This window comes from Dipteris shenzhenensis, chromosome 26, assembly GCF_047967505.1.
Source record: "Dipteris shenzhenensis isolate YYH24624 ecotype China chromosome 26, Dip_SZ_1.0, whole genome shotgun sequence".
NCBI lineage: Eukaryota > Viridiplantae > Streptophyta > Polypodiopsida > Gleicheniales > Dipteridaceae > Dipteris > Dipteris shenzhenensis.
The window spans coordinates 1,291,277-1,312,798 of NC_141621.1; the positions used below are offsets into that span (position 1 = coordinate 1,291,277).

Below are 21,522 nucleotides of genomic sequence, written 5' to 3' on the forward strand. Positions count from 1 at the left end.
TAAGATTTTCCATCTCTTGCATACGAGTGCGTACCATCTGCTCAAATTCTTGCTGATTTTTCTACACACTTCTCTGTCTTGGATGTGCATCCCTATCTTGTGAATCCCACTGGATAGGTGATTGAGCCATTCTCTTACAAGTCGTCTGAGATCTGCAAGTTTCTCACACACACTGTGTATGCAACTGATGCACGTTGCCTTGGCTTTTCAAAGAGAAAAATTGCCTCCACAAGAGGTGTCTTGCATTCACGATCTATGCCAGTACCGGGCTGTCAACTCAAGGCATATACCCACAAAGTTGCCAAAGCATCAACAACTATATTGCCCCTTTTCTGGCTGCTGCAAAAAAGCACTAAGTATGCATCTGATTCCCTTTTTCTGAGCACAAAGGGATGCATTCTGATTTTCTCTGATTTCTGCTTTTTTTGACAGTAAATACTCTCTCAGGTAGGTGAAAACTGCTAGCAGAAACAGTCCCTGCAACTTTTTTTTTTTGGGGGGGTGTGACAGTAACCAGATGGGTAATTGCTGGTTACTCTAACCAGACTGACTGGTTATGGTTTGGTTAGTCTGCAACTAGATTAACTGAGTATAAAGTCTTTAGAGGGTCATGAATGTTTTCGGATTTTTTTTTCCACTGGAGTTCTTGAGAGAAAGTAGTTGAAAGTAAAAGTAGATCAAGTTGGTTTTGGTCTTCACACTTGTTACGTTGGGGGTGAGTATCTTGTACATGATCTAGATGATGTATAGGCTAGGTAGTGGTATTAGCCAAGGTTGCTAAGTAAATGGTGGTGCATACATTTACAGATTAGCCTGCATTTATTTTGAAAGCTATACCGAGCTTTCAAACCTCCAGAATCCTCCTTTCCACACATGCATTCCATTTGTAGTTGCCTGTAAAATCCAGCCCTAGCTATTTATATATGTTACTGTTTCCAGGGGTTTTCCTTCAAAGGTGATATCCACTTCTTTATTACGTGTTCCAATCACCATTACCTTTGTCTTATCTATGTTGACCTGCATGCTTGAGTGTTTGCAAAACTCTTTTAGTGTATCCAAATGTTTTTGTAGATTCTCCTTGTTCTTTGCAAAGAATACCATATCGTCCGCATAGATAAGCATTAGCAAAGCTGGGGGGGGGGGAGAGAGAGAGAGAGAGAGAGAGAGAGAGAGAGAGAGAGAGTTTATTAAAGTCTGCTAAAGACCAATGGGTCTATGGGATTGATAGAAAACCTTATACAATGAGTAAAAGGGTGGAGCTTCTAAGCGAGCATCCTAACCCATGCTAGAACTGTATAGACATAGTCATCTCTGGCATCATCATCCACATAATATATGCAATCTGATCCTGTGCAATACAATACGATGCAGCATACATAAGGAAAGCTTAAGGCGTCAAGGTTCGATGACGGATTGGGTAGTGTAGGCAAGAATCCCGTGATAGATTGCTGTCTGTTATCTGGAGGAGTATTCCGTGGTGCCCTCCTGGTGGCTACTCTACGCCTGACAAGAGCCACAATAACCCTTGTTGGGCATATCCTAGGTCTGAAAATAGATGAGGAATCAACTAGTATAATCTGTACATCTGTCCTCTGTCCAGTGTGTCGCGTCTTGATCTCATGGTCTCTACCTTTCCTGCTATCTACGGTTGGGGGGACAGTGTGCTCTGGGAGGAAGAACTCTGTGATCATGCTCTGGGATGGGCCAGACAAGGTGTCCCGTCCTTGTCTTCGTGACTAATGAGACACTCTCTATGTCGGAGCGCCTCGTGAATGAAGGCGCCAACGCACCTTTGATGTGGCTATGAGAGAAGTTTAGAAATGCCCTCGGACCTGTCTCTGAAAAGTCAGTGGTATCGCCTGCGGATCTCATAGTAGACTGGGCAACGGAAGGCAAAGTGCTCCTTTGACTTGACCTCATGTTGCTCACATAATGTGCAGATACGGCTGTCCCTGGCGATCCCCTCTGCCCAACCACTCTCGATACGGAGTGGGTTTGATGACACACGGAATTGTCCAATGGCAATTCTGAGTGAGTGTGGCAGGTCGATTTGGGTGAACCCTGGTAGGACAATGAAACCCTACGTGATAACAAGAGAATTGCAATCTCTCAAGGCGAGTCTACTCTGCCTCAGATAGGTCTGGCCCCCAGCAAGGGCTGCCATACATGCTTGCAGTTTGGACGCGCGAGAGTCTATTAATGTCCACGGGAGAGCAAAGGTCTATGGGACAATAAAAAACCATCTAGTACAACAGCTTAGGGAGGGCACATGGCAGCTCCCAAGGAGTGCATAAAGAAACTACAATTATTTAGAGTACCTAAACTCATCCTAACCTATATATAATTGGCTGTACATAATTTTAAGATTGAGAGTCTTTTGGTTTTGATTTGAATTCCTAAAGAGTGCTATTCCTCCGCGGTACACTGCCCACTTTCCATCCTTCTTGGCAGCCTTAACTTTGGCTAGCTCCATGTTATCTTTCAATTGAGATCTTGTAAGTTCCTTAGCTATCCATAGCTTAGTTCCTTTCAGCTATCCATAGCTTAGTTTCTTTCAGCTTGTAGGATTGTCGTAGGTGTAGGATCGCTAGATGATAGAGAGAGAGAGCAAGGTGCAAAAGAGTCGATAGAGTCTGCCGTCCCGTCAAAACTAGGATAGTGAAAAAAAAGAGTACAAGGTACTTGTACCTAGACCTAAGACTAAGTGCCCTAGGTGTCACATAGGACTAAGTGTCCTATGTGGCCTAAAAGGCACTAACACTACAAGTGCCTATATTTATGCCTACAAGGCACATACCATGGCCTATAGGGCATCACTAGAACCACCAGGAGATGGCCTACAAAACCCCCTCCATGGGATGGGCTGACGTACTCTGGAAACGTCTCAGAATACCTTGGTATTTTCTGGTCATGGTGGCACATGTTGATCCAAAAGGATATAGCCACCTATGAATGTAAAAGGGATGTCAGATCATGTAACAAAGGGAACCAAATGTAAAGCCCGTCGAAAGACTTCGAATTTGGGACGAGGAAGTGCCTTTGTAAACATATCTGCTATGTTGTCCTCTGTGGGAAGATAGGACAACTCTATGTCTCCTGCTGACAACTGCTCGTGAACATAATGATAATGAACTTCAATATGCTTGGTACGCGCATGAAACACTGGGTTATGCGCAATGGCCAAAGCACTCTGGCTGTCAGTGTAGACAATAGTGGAGGATGTCTTGCGAATACCAAGATCTGTAAGTAACTGTGGAAGCCAAACACTCTCTACTGTAGCGGTGAAAGCTGCCCTGCACTCAGCCTCACAGGCTGAGCCAAGAGATACATGAATTGCCAAGCAAAAAACAATTGCTAGTATGTGACACTCTGGTGTCGGAACATCCTACCCAGTCACTATCCGTGTAAGCATGCATGGTAAGTGAACCCTGATCACCATAGAAGAGGGCTAAATATTGAGTGCCTCTGAGATATTTGAAGACCCTCTTCACTGCCTGCCAATGCTGTGAACTGGGCATGTGCACGAATCTGTTGAGCTGAGATACTGCATACTGTAAGTCAGGTCTGGTGTGACATAAATAAATAAGGCATCCAACACCCTGCTGATAAAAAGTGATATCACATGGTGGGCTCCCATCATGAGCTGAGAAGTTGAAGCCAGGGTCCACTGGAGTAGAGATTGGCTTGCAGTCCTCAAACTGAAAACGATCAAGGAGCTGTCCAATATACTTGGACTGAGACATCATGATACCCCCCTCAACACGAGCAAACCGAATGCCCAAATAATAATGGAGCTGTCCCATGTCTGACATGTCAAAAATCTGCTGCAAATCAGCCTTGAAAGCTGCAATTTGCTGAGTATCTGGGCCCGTGATGAGCATATCATCCACATATAAAATCAGCACTAAAAAATCAGATCCACTCCCGCAGACATAAAGAGTGGGTTCTGTGGGGCTATTCTGAAAACCAAGGGATAGTAAGTGTGCATGAATTTTCGCTGATGGCGTCAGTTGGGATGTCATAGTAGGTAGTCCCTACTATGTGTGATGGAGTTTATGATTTTCAACCTTTTGAGTGAGTGCATCATCAGCTGACGAAGCACAAAACACTGCTGTCCAGATCACTTCTCCCACCTCAGATGAGGTATTGCACTGATTTTATATGCATAAACCACTTGTCATACACTGTTTTGTTCACTGAAAAGAGGCTCCAGACACTTCAGCCTGTCACAAACCTGCAACAGAAAATGGGACAAATCCCAAGCAATCACCCTTCTGCCAAGGGGATAAAAGGCATCTGAAGGTCTCAAACAGTAACCCAAGTGCTCTCAAGCAAAATCTGGGCAAAAGCCCCTTGATTTGACACCTGTACCAAGTGAAAAACACCTTTCACTGAGGTAGCATACAAAATACAGCGCTCTCCTGGCACTTTCACCTGACAATGCAATGCATAAACAGCCCTGTGTACACAATAACAACACAGATCCCAACGTACAAACACTGAAGAGAAAATCTTTTGAGCACTGTCAACGATGGACAGTTAGGGACCGAGTAAACTCGATGCGCCCTGGCCAAGCGTGGCTCAACTGAGATTTTTTAAGGTGTCATACACAAAATGTGACCTGCAGAAATGTCACTGAATACACTCGGAAACAAGACCAATGTGGGCTCCCTGGCTCCACACTGCCTCAAGGCATACACTGCATAAGCTTCCAGGCAAAAGCCCTTTGAAAATGTCACCCAAAAGCTGAGATTTGCACTCAGCAAAAGCATAAAAGCCCTCTGCAAAATCAAGGCATTACCTTCCCGAAACAAGATAATTGTGCAACCACCACACACTGTGGTACTAGTCACCTCAAGCACGAGGGACAAGAGTGTACTTGCTGTACCTCAAAAAACACAGTTTTAAGAACTGAATAGCCGGGAATCTCTCTCTTTTTCTTCTTTCCCCAAAGAAAAACTGCTGTACCTGTTGTACTTTCTGTACCTGTGTACTTGTGCAGGGTACCATTGTACCTGCTGTACCTGTGCAGAGTACGGATCCAAAACAAAATTTCGAAATGCACTCCCTGACGCAGAAAAAAAAATTTGACAGGTACCTGTACGGCTTCTGTACGGACAGTACGGATTCCGTACGTCCGGTACGGATGGCTGTACGGAACGCTCTCGTACGGCTGCCCCGTGTGCTGCCTGGGTGCACGCCGGTGCTGCGCACTGGCTGCGCCCGCTTGGTAGCGGGTAGCAGCTAAGCTAGCAGCAGCTAGCTGCTGCTGTTGCAGCTGTTGGCGCTGCTCCGCGCCGCCCTGCCCTGCCCGCACACGCGCTGCCCCGCGCTGTTGTCCCGTGCTGCTGCCCCGCGCTGCCGCCCTCGCTATCCCGCTGCAGCCCGCGCTGCCTGCGCAATGCCAAGCTCCGCCCACGCTGCCTGCACGCTGCTGAGGGCACGAGTCCCGAGGAGATAAGGTGGGCTAGAGGGAGAGGTAGGCAGGAGTGGGGAGGGAGAGATGAAGGCTCTGATACCAGTTGAGAGGGAAGGAAAGAGGGAGAAGTACAACGGGGAGAGAGTGACAGAGAGAGAGAGAGAGGTGACACAAAAGATGCGGGTGTGAAGTGATGAGCCACACCACAAACTCATAAGTTTTATTAGGATTAAGACAGTCATAGGTGTCATATCTTTAATAAAGGGGTGGCAATGTGCCTTTACCCCAACAAGGGTCATTGTCTCTGACCCTAACATCTCAGATGACCACATTATGCTTCAGCGTCCATACGGCTCTCTCTTTCGACAAAGAGTCGAGATTTTAGGTACACAGGACCAGTGCAGGATTTGGAGGACCCTTGGGCACTTTGCTAGAGACTGCTTAAGGAAGAGAAAAAGACCCAGGAGGTCTTTTGGTGCGGCTCCTTCACGTACTACCACGACTGCACCTCCCCAGCACCTTGTACCACGCACTCCAGGACCACCACGAGCAAAAGGGCGCCTTGCTTCGCGCACCCCAAGACCACTAGGGATAGCAGGGCGCCCAATGCCCGCAGCACACCCAGTACCACGGTGGAGAGCTATCAGAGCGGCTCCCTTACCTCAGGAGGACACTTTGATCCTGTTCAGACAGACGCCTTCCAGACTCCAGAGGTGGATGTTGCTGCAGCCCCAGACACTACAGTTCCACATCAGGAGGGGCCTTTAGATCCACCAGCCCCAGTCACTGTGGTTTCTGACCACGAGGGGGCTACAAGTACTTCTTCCCCGCAGACTGTTCCTGCCACATTTAGGACAACCGAGAAAGTGCAAGCGTAGATGAGGGCTCCTGATTCCTTTTCACCCCAACCACAGGTCTCCTCAACCCCCAACTCCAATTCTGCTGATAGAGGCCTGGCAGGTCTTTCTTCTCCATCTTCCAGGAGTGTAGGTCTTCTTCGCACTCCTCGGCCAGACTTGTTTATCTGGAATTCTTTTTCGGCACTGGCAGATTCGGCGACTTTCATGGATGATGAGGAGTTTTGCCCTCCACCTTAGGGGTCCCGGTCATTGGGATTCTTTCTGACAGGGCCTCCCTTTCAGCAGGTGTGGGGATCCTTTCACCTGTTGAGTTTCCTGCCCTCAGCAGGAGTGTTTCGGCCCAGGGAAAGTTGGTCTCCTCTACTAGGTCGGGTAAGCCTTTCCATCCTGCATCCTCCTGCCGATGAGGATAGTCAGTTGGAACATACAAGGCCTAGGCGGAGTTCCACACCATTGCCGTAGGCAGCTGATGCGGAACCAGCTTCATCCAGGTGCTATTGATATCCTTTTTATCCAGGAACACAAGCTGGATGCCAGTGATTGCTCTAAGTCTGGCAAACTGCTTTCAGGACATACCTTCTGGTCGCTTGCTATGGGCACAAGGGGAGGTACTTGCATTTCGGTCTCTCTTTCTATTCTCCCCTTGGTTGCTGGTCATGGTATTATCTCCCCTTCTAGATCTCAATGGATCATTATTTTGATTGGAGGGCGTTAGATTGGTCTTCTGAATCTTTATGCTCCCAACAACAAAGGGGAGCGGATTTCCTTTTGGAAGGAGTTACTCTCTTGGGCCCCCATTGCAGATTCTTGGATCATTGGTGGCAACTTTAACATGGTTGAGTTGCCTTTAGACAAAAAGGAGGCAGACAGGGTGGAATTCATTCTTTGGAGAGGGCAGCTTGGGATGCCTTCCTCTTTCAGTTCAGTAGCAGGGACACTTGGTTGGATGATGCCTTTCATATTATGCCACAGTCACTCCTGTACTCTTGGTCGAACAGGAGAATACACATGCCCATTCATGCATTGATTGACAGATTTTATGTAGACGATTGGGCACTTGACAGAGGAGGATCTGTATGCATTTCTACTGGGGTTTCCACCTCAGATCATTTTTCAGTGGTGTTGCAGATTCTTGAGCCTCATCAGAGAGGACGCTCTGCCAGTGTCAGGATTCCGGATGCTTTTTATGCAGAGGAGAGCCTCACGGAGGATATTTTACAAATTTGGGTTTCTTACATACAGGGTGGAGCCGTCCACCCATCTCAGGTAGCTGCAGCCTTATGACTATTATCATACAGCCGCTGATTCTAGGAGACGTGAGATTCTCAGATGTGAGATTGGTATATGCCAGCAGTTAGTGTCCCTTCAGAGGGAAGAGCAGAAGAGGCCCACAAATGCTTGGATTCAGAATATGCCTTTCATGCACGGGAATCCTTTTGGATTCAGATGGGTGGCAGGGTCAACAAATACTTTTCTCTACTCATGACTTAGACGGGGTGTTACAGTCAAATCCTGATGCTGTCATGCGTGTAGCTTCAAATTTTTTTGCATCCCTTCTTATTGCAGATCCAGGCACACAGGCCATTGATGATGCCAGAGAGGTTATTTGGCAGTGTATCCCTGTATTGGTGAAGGATGAGATGTATGTTTCTCTGGATGCACCTTTCACCAATGTAGAATTCAAGACTGCATTACTTGCCCTTCACAAGGGCAAGTGCCCAGGTTGAGATGGACTCACCCTCTCCTTTTTTATTACTTTTTGGGAGCAGATTGGTGATCACATTACATCAGCCCTGCAAGGCGTGTGGGACTCTAGTGAGATGCCGGACTGACTTACAGATGGTCTCATTCATCTCATCCCAAAGGGGGGTAATAGGAATCTTGTGTCTCAATGGAGACCCATCACTCTATTGGGCACTTTTTACAAGATTCTGGCGAAAGCCATCAGTCTGCGGCTACAGGTTTTTCTTCCAGATTTGATTCATGACACGTAGACAGGGTTTGTGCATCGCGGAAGTATTTTTGATAATATTTTCTCATTTTGGGAGGCCTCAGAATGAGCCATGCAGAGCCGCCAGAGATTGGCCATTCTACTCTTGGACTTTGAGAAAGCTTACGACAGAGTGGACTGGGATTTTTAAGAGGGTACTCTATCTCACTTTGGTTTTTCAGATGCATGGATTAGAGGAGTATCCTCTCTCTACAGATCAGCTTATAGCCAGTTGCTCATTGGGGGGGTAAGAGGGGACAGGTTTCAGATTTTCAGATCCGTCCACCAAGGATGTCCTCTTGCCCCGTTTCTTTTTTTGTTTGTGGCGGAAGCTATTAGTATCTACATTAGATCTCAAGCTGATATTTATGGGCTGAGGCTTCCTATCCGCCGGGAAGAAGAGCTCATGGATAGTGAGTTGGCAGATGACACGGCTGTTTTTTTGGATGCCTCCCCCAGGACACTCACTTCCTTCCGGACAGCCTTGGATTTGTTTTGCACGGCTGCAGGTGCACACATTAATTGGCATAAATCTAGTGGCTTTTGGATTTGCGAGGATGACACCCCGGATTGGGGTAATGATATTGGCTTCACTTGGGTACAGAGGGGCATCTTCGTCAGATATTTGGGCTGCCAGGTTGGGGTGGGCTTCTCTCCTTCACAACAGTTTGCTCCGGTGTTGGAAAGCATAAAAAGAAAGCTCCTTTTTTGGAGCTCAGCCAAACTTGACTTGGCCTGGAGGGTGGTGGTGGTTAACCAGGTTCTTCTATCCACAGCATGGTTTGTATGCTCTTGTTGGTGCCACTCTAGGGATTGCATCACTCAGCATAAGAGGCTTGTACGAAACTTTTTATGAAGTGGTCTAGATGGCATAACTGATGTTAGGGTGGCTTGGGAGACCTTGATTCTTCCTACAAGAGAAGGGGGTTTGAATATCATCGATTCAGATCTACAGTGCAGAGCTTTACTCTGCAAGTTCGTTGTGAGAGGGCTTATGCCAGGGTAAGAGCCTTGGAAGGATTTTTTTATCAGATGCATATAGTCTCACACGCCCACTTCAGGAGAGGATTGGACACACAGTACTAGATGGGTTTTCACCACAGCCCACCTCAGGTCTCCCTCTTCCCCTCTTATGGTTGCTATCCTGAAAGCATGGGCCAGCTTCAGGAGTACTCTTCGCAGGATTCCCCCATCCACCCGTGAAGAGACTAAAAGGCAGCCTATCATGTGGAATGACAGGATTTTGGATGAGCTTGGCAGACCACTTGGAGCTTCTCCTTACATGCAGTGGCCAAGATGGGAGAGGGACCCTGCATCTACAGTGGGAGCATGGAAAGCCTTCAGGAAGCTTCCTGCAGACCGACAAGCCCAGATGGTTCTTAATCTCAGAGGGAGTGCAGGGAGACTCCAACAGATTGATGCAGCCTTGCCCTTGGATTGGGTGGACACAGATGACATGCCTATTACTTGCTCCACCTAGATGGGAGCATTTTCCAGATTGGGAGTTTCTTTACAGGTGATTGCTTTTCTTGACACACATGAGGATGCCTTAGTTTTTTATGTTTCTTCGGGGGGCACGCTGTCGAGATCCACAGACGATATCGTTTCAGCTCAGCTAGTCAGGATAGTGGGCGTCATGGAGCATGGCTCTCTTTCACAGTGGTACTTGGATCCTGACCCGCTTCTCCTCGCCCTTGGCTCATGGAGGCTGTGGCTCTATGGAGGTGTCCCAATTAAGTTTTTGCAGTGGGACCCTGGGAATGGCATCCCCTTCTTTCGTTACATGGTCAGTAATGCCAGGAAATTATGGCTCAGCTGTAGGGATTGGAGGCCCACCAGAGCTCATCATTGGAAGAACTTTCAGATTCCTGCTGACTTGCAGAAATTTTTTTGGCAGAGACTGTGGAAATCCCACCGGAATAGAAAAATCGCTCTCTTCTTTTGGCTTTCTATTCATGGTGGGATTGCAGTAAACCATTGGAGATCCAGGTTCGGAGTTGACCCTTCTTGCCCTCGCTCCCTTTCTGCTTTGGAGACAATACAGCACTGCCTTTGGAATTGCAGACAGGCGAGAATCATATGAAAGGGGATTGCAAGACTTTTCAGCACTTTTGTTCGCCTACCTTTCTATATGACCTGGGGATCAGTGGCTTGGCTTACTCTTTCAGGGCCCCGATTCCTCTTGGGCTCTTCACATCCGATGACACCTTGTGGAGTCGTTCTCTCTAGAGGATGTTCCGGCCACTCTTTTCAGGGCTGCTCACTCCTCGGTCGACTCTCCATGGGAGATCCTAGCTAGCATTGCAGCATGGCACATTTGGAGAGCTAGATGCACCAAGGCTTTGGAGGGTTCTCAGGTTCACCCTTCTCAGATCTTGGCCAGTACTTGGATAGATACGATACACACTCTGATGGCCATTTGGGCGACCATGCAGGGATCATCTCGAGCAGCCTCCTCCAGGAGAGTTACTTTTCTCAGAGATGGGAGAGACTCTCCCTTCTTTGCTGAGACTTCTACCGGGTTGAGATGGCATTTTCAGCCTCAGTCTTGGTTTCTTTCGACCTCATTCCTTTGAGGTGTTTTTTATTACATGCTTAGCATGGTGTATTTCCGCACAGAGCTTGCTCTAGCGGGTTTCTTTCTTACTTAATAGAAGTCTCTTTTTGTAAAAAAAAAAAACGAGGGTTGTCCCTTATCACCGACCTTGTTTGGCCTCTACATCGATGAGCTTGAGACTTTCATGGCGGCGTTTGGAGGGACCAGTTGCTCACTTGCCGGGATCATCATCAGGATTCTTCTTTAAGCACATGACATGGCACTCTTGTCGTCTACACCCGAGGGGCACCAGCTACACCTAGATGTACTGCAGGCTGTTTGTTTATCCCATGATTTGGAGGTCAACCTTGGCAAGACCAAGGTCATGATCTTTAACACCTCTCGAGCAAACATGCAACGGAAGCAGTTTACTTTTACTTTTGCTGGGTCACCAGTTGAGATCGTATGCTCATACACTTACTTGGGGGTCATCTTCTCCGGCCCGATCTTCACGATGAGACCAGCGATGCAGGCCAGACTTAGCAGGGGATACACTTCATTGGCTCGGCTAAAGAGACAATGCTTCCACTCTCACTTCCAAGACCCTCAGACCAAAGTCCTTCTCTTCGACTCATTGGTCCGACTAGCCGGTATGTATGGCAGCCCTTGTTGGGAGCCTGACATGTCAGAGATAGAGTGGACACGGGTGGAGCACCTGCAGATTCTCATGCTCTCACGGATGATCCGGGGAAAACCGTCTGTGCCACATCACATCATTCAGGCCTGAGTTTGGTGCTTCTCCACTCCAGCTAGATGCAGTTTTTCAGACCACCACATATCTACACCGGGTTAGATCATATGGGGACTGCACGTCAGGGAGACAGAGGTTGCCATGGTTGGCTCTCGATTGAGGAGGGATTCATCACACCACCAGGGTACATTGAGCTTCATATGCCTCACTCACTACGGATCTCCATCTGATAGTTTCGGGTATCATCACACCGCCTCCGCATAGAGAGTGGCAGAGCAGAGGGGATTCCTAGGGAGCATCGCTTATGCATATTGTGCGACTGTCAGGAGGTTGAGTCGGAGGAGCATTTTATTTTCAGGTGCCCAGTGTACTATGAGATTTGAGGTCGCTACCATTGTCTCTTCAAAGACGGCTTCGGGCTCTTTTCCAGATTCCTCGCCTACCCAGATCAGAGATGCCTCGCGGCCTTCGTTCACGAGGGGGTCCGACGTAGAGAGTACTTACTCAGGCGACGGGGTTTGGCCACATCATCAGACACCTCTCAAAGCAAGATCACAGAGTTCTTTCCATCGAGTGACATTGATCGTCCGGTCTCTAGCCGCAGACGTGACAGAGACCTCGACCCGACGACCGCAGCACGACACACGAGACATCAAGGGGACACAAATCACTCTGGGGAACATCCCGTCATTGTTTAGAGTCTAGACGCGGGATACGACCCACGGGAGTCACGATGGCTCTGGTCTTGTGTCGAGCCTCGTCCAAGAGACCGAGATGCACAGCACCCCTTGATGGACGCCAGCGTTCCATCACCGGCTATGCACCAGCCAGGGCGACATGACATACGGAGGATTCCACTCCGCTCCAGTCCTTATCTTTTCATTGTTACATCGAGATGTATTTGATTATTTATGATTAGACTTAGGATTCAGCACGGGTGATGATGCTCGTTTCAGTAGCTCCACCCTTACTGTGATATGTATCAGGTTTTCTTTCAGTCTCATAGACCCATCGGTCTTCCAAAGACTGTAATAAAATTTCCCTCTTTCTTTCTTTCTCTAGGATAGGCCACGACGGGGCTGCTCTAGGTGAAGAACAATAGGGGAGTGGTCCGAGAGGGTAGAATACCGGTGGCTCCACCTATGCATGGCCCAATCTCCTACATAGAATCTGTCTAGTCTCTCAAGTAGACCATTCTGCCGCCGCCACCCAAAGGAGAAGCTGAGACTACCGGGAGACCTAGAAAACTCCAGTTCCCTCCAGGGGTCCCGGCCGCAGATCGAGAAAATGAATTGCTCCCAAGTGCTTTTTTCTGAAGCCGGCATCCGGGAATAAGCACCACTGCGCTTGTCCTCCTCAAACTCGAGATTGTTGAAGTCACCTAAACAATCCAAGAGTCCACATCCGGGAGGGACTCTGTCAACCGCCTCTAGAAGGCGGGTCATATATATAGAAGGATGAATGTATGTTACTTGAATCTACAAAATAGAGGCAAATTGTTCGAGGCTACTCCAGGATTCAAATCAGATAGAGCAGTCCAGATCATGCAGCTCAGCAATAATGAAACTGTATTGGGTAGGCATTTATGCTCAGAACTGTATGGCTTTCTCTTCTTTTCCTCTTGCTTTGCCTTCATCATGCCATTTGAGCTCCCTCTACTTGATGGGGTTGAGTTACAAGCGGGCCTAAGGTTGGAGTAGAATGTGCAGGTATGCAGGTTTTGTTTCTTTCAAGGCTCTTAAGGTCTGTCTTAATGGGGTGTGTGGAAGCTTAGGGAAGCATGAGGTTTGATAACTTGGTTCTTATTTTCTATTTTTAGCATGAAATGTGTAACTCCATCCTTATAGGAGAAAATTATGATGTCGTTTGTTCGCTTCCAATCTAACGAATCTTCCTTGGCAGATGATAGCAACAGTCTGTATGTTCCTGGCTGGAAAAGTTGAAGAGACCCCTAAAAATCTTCGTGATGTCATTTTTCTTTCATATGAGATTAGGAACAAGAAAGACCCTGCTGCTGTACAAAGAATTAAACAAAAGGTAAGAATAGGGTCGTGTGATATGAAAATGAGAGATCGTTGATGTGGTTAGGTTGCTTTTTTGCATACTAGATGTCTTGCACTAGTGTTTTGTGGTTCTATTTTAGCAGTTGATTTTCAACTGCCTCTTGTGTACAGGAGGTTTATGAACAACAAAAAGAGCTTGTGCTGGTTGGGGAACGCCTTGTTCTTACAACGTTGGGCTTTGATCTAAACATTCATCACCCTTACAAGCCTCTGGTTGCTGCTATCAAGAAGTTCAAGGTTGCACAAAATGCTCTGGCTCAAGTGGCTTGGAACTTTGTAAATGATGGGTATGCACTTCCAAATCGGGGTGCATTTTCTGCTAGTTAATTCAAGGCGCCTGGTATTCTGATGAAAAACCCTGGTGGAATTAATACTGTGAGAGGGGTGTGTAGGCTGCGCACTTCTCTGTGCTTGCAATTCAAGCCTCATCATATTGCTGCGGGGGCCATTTTCCTTGCTGCAAAGTTCCTCAGGGTCAAGCTACCTTCTGAGGGGGAAAAGGTCTGGTGGCAGGAGTTTGAGGTCACTCCTCGACAATTGGAAGGTAGCACTCACTATTTTTGATACGCATGCTGTTTTAACATGTACCTGTTTTTGTGGATCTAACATTTTTTTCAGGATGGGAAATCAAGATTCTTAAGTATTAGTCATTGATGTAGGTCAGTCTGATTTTTCAATTGAGTTGAAATTTCAAAACTTGAGTACTCTTGATATGAATGGGTTTTGTGTTTTGCAGAAGTCAGCAATCAAATGCTAGAATTATATGAGCAAAACAAGGAAACACCTGCTTCTCGTTCAAGTGATCCCAGTGCAAGTGCGGGTGTAAATAATCGCAAGACAGCAGTAGGTGAGGCACATGCTGTAACAAACCAGGTAGCAGAAAAAGGTATAGATGCTGAAATAAAAGCAAGAACAATAGTTGAAGATACAGAACAAAATCAGTATCCACATCATCAAGAGCAATCCAAGACATCTCTTGATGATGTTGATGTTGATAGGCTGAAAGCAGCTGTAGAGAAAAGGCGGAAACTTAGAGGGGAAGGTGGAGAGACAAGGTCTTCTGTTGCTAAGCCAGAGCTCACGGATGAGGAAGAACTGCTAGAAAGAGATTTGGAAAATGGATACAAGAATGTTCACTGTGACAGCAAGTACAGCATTGATCAGCATCATCAGCCTTCTCACAGGGAAGATGGTGAGACAAAATTTGCTGCTGAATCACAGTCTAATGAGGAAGAGCTTCTAGAAAGGGAGGTGGAAAATGGACATGGGGATGATTCTCTTGATATCAAGCATCGACATGCACACATCAGGGATCATCACCATCACCATCATCAGCACCAGCGCAGGGGTGAGGCTGATATGGATCACCATCATCAAAAAGACAGAGACTATCAAGAACGGGACCATAAGAGACCACGCTATGAGCATGGGAAGTAATCCATTTGCACTGTATTCTTTTGTGGCTAGTGCTGGAATGTTACTCTCTCATCAAGGGCTCTGGAACGGCAATAAAAGGTCATGAATAGTTCCTAAGTAACTGAGTTGTATGGTATAGATGAGCCACTGGAGAGACTTCTTGATCTTACTTTGAGCATACTAACCCCAGCAAGCGTCGTTACCACTGAAAAAGAAAAGTGGAAAAGAAAATACAGGCTGGAGGTTGTATGGTATATTTCACATACTAGTGCTGGAACTCAGGCTCTCCTCTTGCTAATTAATAAATTGTTTTGTTTTGGCCAGCATTATGCAGCTTTTAGTAGGCAGAGGCAAAGGCAAGCTCCTGTAACAGGTCTGCAATTTTAGACTAGGAACATCCAATTCAGATGTGTTCGCAGGTATCAAGCATGCAGATTCTTGGAAAGTGCCTGTGCTAAATAACGAGTGTCAAGATGGCATCCTAAGGAATTGCATCTAAAATTGGAAGATCAGGCTTGTAATGTCAGGTCTTTGTTGGTGAGGCTTCTAATGGATACTTTATGGAGTCAAACAGAAGAATTTGTTCGGTAATTTTCCTGTAATGTCAAGCTTTTGATATAAGGCATATACAGTTGGATATAGGATTTGTATGTGCTTTCCATGGCTTTCCTTTTATTTGAGAGATGAGTGTAATTAGTAATTGGAGTAATAGATTTGTTGTCCCCGACTTCTCCTCTAGCCTGCTCCTTGCTGCCGCGCACCCGCAGCTCCACTGGTCTGCTCACTGCCCGGTTCCTCCCCTCCCTTCATTCCTTCCAACTCTCTGCCTCTGATGTGCGATCCCCTAGCTCCCTCTGCTCACTGCCCGGTTCCTCCCCACCCTCCGTTCCCTCCACACTTTTTGCGCTTGATGTGCGATCCCGTAGTTCCCCCTGCCACCCTATACCTCTTCTGCCATCCTGTCTTCCACTCCTCGTGGGCTGCGGCCAACCTCCAACAAGCAGGCTGCATTCGTTTTAGCACATGCAAGGCACCTTTACACCCATCAGCTTCATGCAAAAAAAGAAGAGAATCGAAAACTTATAGCTTGTAGTCCAAGAGCCCCAACCAACCATACTCTCATCAATGAAGAGCCTTCCTTGGTTCTCATACTATTACATAGACAACAACAGCTTGGGAAATTGGCACTTAAGTTCGTGTGTTTTCAAAATGCAAGGAATTGGACTAGTCGAACTCTCTAAGGAATACGATAATATCTCACTCGTTCGCACTCACATTCGTGTTTCTCAAAAATGTAAGCAAGCAAGCAACCCCAAGATTTCAATGAATGCTCACTCAATCCTCCCCTATAGCTTGCACGATTGAAGCCATGGTTCACCTTTGTCTCGCTATGACCACAATCTCATTGAATGAAAAGCATGGTTCTCCTTTGTCTCACTATGGCCACATTCTCATTGAATGAAGAGCTCTCTTAGTATTATAAAATGAGAACAGAGTGGGGCACTCTAAAATAGTATAAAACATTACTATAAGTAACAATGCTACGAGACCATTGATGAAAGTCAATATGTTGGCTTGATGGAGATTTCCTTAGTTCAGGATTAGTCTGTTGAGGAAGCTCGCACAGGGGAGTCGATTGAGGACGTCGATGAAATCACGCTCGTATGCCTTCAATGAGATCTTTGGCACATCAACGAAGTGGTTTTTGGCAATGATAAGAATGTGGGTAACGTCAAGTCTAGAGTGAATATTCAACTTGAAAAATTGTGTGAGTGTAGAAAATCGTCATTAAGACTATGGCTTCTCATGTTGTTCATGGGAAATTCCTCATGGAGGAGGATTTTCCACGATCTCTCTCTTGGAATAGGTGCTATAGAGGCTATCAATCTCCACCAAAGGTCTAGATTGTCAAGACACGGCCAATAACCTCTCTCTCACTCTTTCAATTTCTAGAACAAAGAGCTCTCTCAATCTACCTTTCTCTCTCTCCCTCTCTCTTTCTCCCAACTATGTCTAAAACTAATCTAAGAGCTAGACTTATGCTCTGACACCATGCCTTCTCAGTCGAAGCGAGCAGCCCCTAAGGCTTGTATTTTGTGGGACAGGGGTCAAGTGTCCCCCACGCACTCGGAGCTCACTATCTCGAATGGTTGGAAGCCGGATATTATAGTCAACTTTGGTCCATTTCGAGACGCATGTTACCATTGTCGACAATTTGGACATTTTGCAACCAAAGACATCCACGGTCAAATTTGTTGAGGTTCCTAAAGCTACATCCATCAACGTACTACATGGCACTACTAAAGAGGGCTCACAAGCTACAAAGGATGCTATTGACAAAGCATCAGGCACGGCAACAGACAAGATATCACCGATCGGGCAAGAGTCCCCCCTCAAGAAACAAGAACTGCAAGTACAGGGTAACACTGGTGAAGGGGCGGCATCGACACAAACAAATACTCAGCGGATGCATGAAGCAGATACTCAGCCACATCCATCCATCTTCTAGCAATGATGGAAGCTCTTAGAAAATGCCAAAGAGTTCTTCTCTCAGAGCCGCAAAGGGTGCCACATGTAAGGCTACTGCATTTATAAACATTTATATGCCTTTACTCGACTTCATCGATGAGGAAATCCCACAGCAGGCACCTAGCTTTCATATGTGGCCATTAACTCGTATGAGTTGGAATGTGCGGGAAGCAACGTCGCATATTGAAGAATATAAGGACGGTTTCACACTTGTCCGAGGACGAGGGAAGCCCCAAAAATGAGTGTCCACAAAGATTTGAAGAGGCCGTTCGTGCCCCCTTTCACAAGAGGATGGACTACTCTTGTTTAAATATTTGATACTATACTGTTATTACACCACCAAGGAGTTGGTTGCTTGGTAGAGTTGACAACCGAGAATTAGTGGGTCCTAGGTTCAAGTCCGGGCGTGCGTGCAGATTGGTCAGCCAAATCCGGATGCGCTCTTGGGCGCCACAAGGAGGCCACTCAAAAAAAAGTCTACGCCCGTCGATGACGAGGATGACACATTAGAATAAATTTTTGTAAGGGCGGACAAATGTGAAACGAACTAACCCGCGGCGTGCCCTCTCATTGGGCAGCACATCATCCGTCGTTTTGTAGACGGACGGGTGTGAAACATATCTAAGCCTAATATATGTGCTTTACAAAAGCTGAAAACAGGCTCTTATAGTTTGCTGGGGTTGTTGCATCTGCATAAGGATACGTTCTTCAATTGCCCAACTCGTGGAAAAGGCGGCATTGCTCTTCTTGTGCGCGCGCTTAGATCTTAATCCCACACATGTGCTTTGGATGACAGAGGATGCTACTTAGCCATCGCTTCTTTTCGTCTCCTACTCAAGAACGTGCTATACTGTGGGAAAGGCCTACGTAGGCAGGAGAACAATATTTTTGGGTGATTGGAATATGGTTGTAACTGCATCTGATCACTCCAACGCCATAACGGATCTTTCGGCCATTGAGCTAAAAAGCTTGGAAACGCTTCACCACCTTTAACGACATTGTTGATTAGAGTGAATTTGAGTAGTTTGAGGGAATATGCAAGTACACGTGGCACAATCTCCATGTGGACTCCACATGGCGGGCTGCAAGACTTGATTGAAGGTATGATGTCCTCGGATCGGCGTAGGCAAAGTTCCAAACAAAACAAGGGAGTACAAGTACTCATGAGCACTACCTTCAAGTTGGTTTTGTCAAAGGAAAACAATTGTCAAGATGAATAAATGATTAATTTGCAAGACATGTGATGGAAGCCGTGTATAGGAAAGTTCGAATGATTTGCAAACTGTGGTATGTGAGTGTGTGTGCAAGATAGAATCTGATATGTAGGGCTAGGTAAATCTCAACCCTCAAAATCGTGTTCTTCTGCACACTTTTCGAATTTGAGGTTTTGAAGGAGAGAGAGAGAGAGAGAGAGAAAGAAAGAAAGAAAAAAACTATTATTATCATCCTCTTGGGGCCTGAAATCGACCCATGGGACCCAATGGAATGTTACAAAAAGTCTCCTTCTTTGAAGAAGGGTGGAGTGGACAGCTAGCATGTTGCTACCTGTGTAATACATTGGTCACGGTATGCAAGGGCCTTGGTAATGTAATTGCCCAAGGCTGCAAGGTGAGGATGGGAAAGCAAGCTCTCCAAACTGTTGTGATGCTGCGTGACATTGCTGAAATCTTCTCTTAGATGCTCATATCGCGGACGTGTCAAAAGAACATGTGCCTCATTTTCCACTTCATCTAAGTTGCATAGCTGGCAGAGAGAGAGAGAGAGAGAGAGAGAGAGAGTGCCATCCAAAAACTAGCCAGTGAAATTGTGTCTGTATGTCGTTACGTTAAAAATAACAACACGAGTCCTTTAGTTGCCGCGTTAATTAGTCTGCGGCACTGTCGGGACGCTGCCCCTTGATCTCTTGTTGAAGCAGACTCAACTTAGAATTGGGGCCTCAACTCTGCGGATCAACACACGCACTTGAGATCTTTCCAATACACACGCACTTGAGATCAATGATTGGAAAGCCACAACTCGATCGAGCTATCACAGAGGGTTGGCAACATGAGTAGGAGAGGATTACCTGTCCTATCCGCAAGTGGAAAGAATGTCTATGCTAAGTAACACTAGTAGGTAAGTGGTATGGCAAGTTCAAAGCTCGGCTCAGGTGTTCTTCAAAAAGTTTAGCGTCTCTTGCTCGCTTAGGCATTCTAGTATCCCTTAATGAATGCCCTCACGACCCTTATTTGCGTTCTTTTCTCAGCGCCCTTGACCTATTTTTGAGGAAGCTGGAACACAAAAAACTTGCTTCTCCCCACATCAAATCAGCTTTGAGATGGATGGATCTCGATGATCGACCATCGAAATTCTTTTTCAAGCACATAAAAGAAAAGAGGCTCAAAGATCAGTAGAGGAAATGAGTCTGGAAGAGTCTCTTCAATTCCGACAAGGGCAATTCCTTCATCTGGAGGAAAATCGGATTTAGAGCCAGTATATCACACAAGTGATTCAAGAGTGCAGAAGAGCATGGGTGAACTGAAATATTAAATTCAAGATTTTTAAGAAGGGTGATTTGATTCCAGGCAGACCGAAGCTTAGGCCTTAGGGGCCATATCACATTGTCAAGGATTTGAAGCATGTAACATTCCGAATTGCGGATCTACATGGTAATGTGTTTCCAGCTCCAGTGAATGGTTTCCTCACGGAGCTGTTTTTATTGGTTTGTGCGAGTCAGTGAATCTGTTGGAAAATCCGTAGTTGGAAGTCTTGGTTGGGGCAGCATTCGGAATATATACGGTGGTGGCGGTGCCTCGTATTCGGCCAACGATAGCTCACACTAGTAGAAGTGATTGATAAGATGTTTTAAGTTGCATGAGTCTACATTGCTAATTCATTTCACAAACACTCTCGTCCTTGAGCTGCCCCAACATGTGTGAAAGGTCGTTTCTATCCTGTGTGAGCTCAACCTTCGTGTTTTGAATTTCCTTTGCTAACCAAGAGTCGCGTGATACTGTGAGCGCAACCTCTGCTAACCAAACACTCATATTCGTGCACTCTGTCGGATACCATGGGCAAACGAAAAGTTTCTTTTGCTGCTACCCAAAACTCGCGTTCCAAGGCATAAAAGAATACGGATTTGAAGATGATGCAGAAGAGTCGGCTCTTCAGTGAGCAAAGCGGGTAAACCAGTATGCAACGGCTGATTTATCCCCGTTTGTGGACTTTAAATTTGATTTGGATTTGGAGGACCCTCAGAATCGAGCCTGGCTCTGAAAAGTAGACCTTGAAGGGTATAATAATCTCAACTGGTGGATGTGGCAAGTTAACTTGCAGGCAGATAACCAGTTTATATGCATACAATAGTTAGGGAGATGTTTGGCCCCATAAATTTTGTCAACGGAAGTAGTATCTCCACAGTATTCAAATTATCTTTGTCACTTGATGCTCCAATTAAATTTGAATTGAAGTGTAATCCCCACATGATGTGACGGAGTTCGGTATGCCACAAAAATCCCGACTTTATTACATGACTAAGAATTGCAAAAGTGAGGTGAGGTAGAAACAAATTTTGTGGTTGTTCTGTTCTTGAACATGTACGACTATATGTCAAAAGCTAATTACTCTATGCTATATTCTACTGAGAGGGGGGGAAAATACAACTTGGCAAAGATCGTGCACTCTTGAATTATGGGAGAGGTTCTTGGAAAACAGAAGATTCGTAATGTCACCCAATCTAAGCTCAGATAGATGTTGGCTGCCTTATATGACTATGCAGAAGTTGTGACCAGGCTTGAACATCCCATGGGTACACTTGAGTAGCCCCGTGATCCACTTAAGATACCACTTACCTTTCAAGAGAGGCTTGAATTTATGAAAGTGGATTATACACAGGAGGATCTGGATGCATCTTACAAAATACCTAGGGTAGTGGATGACATTTTGCCTTCACCCGCACGTCCTAGTATCATTAGTCCAG

General features: G+C 46.2%; 1 protein-coding gene across 1 annotated transcript in view; it reads left to right on the plus strand.

The window, feature by feature from the left end:
- The window catches only part of LOC147884515 (cyclin-T1-3-like), a 46,684-nt gene extending 31,323 nt beyond the window's left edge, over positions 1–15,361 (plus strand). The window contains exons 4-7 of the mRNA XM_087397316.1: positions 13,459–13,593; positions 13,731–13,906; positions 14,012–14,163; positions 14,356–15,361. Of these exons, the coding sequence (XP_087253442.1) occupies positions 13,459–13,593; positions 13,731–13,906; positions 14,012–14,163; positions 14,356–15,056 (1,164 nt within the window). The 3' untranslated portion in view covers positions 15,057–15,361. The remainder of the gene's footprint in view (positions 1–13,458; positions 13,594–13,730; positions 13,907–14,011; positions 14,164–14,355) is intronic.
- The last annotated feature ends 6,161 nt before the right edge of the window (positions 15,362–21,522 follow it).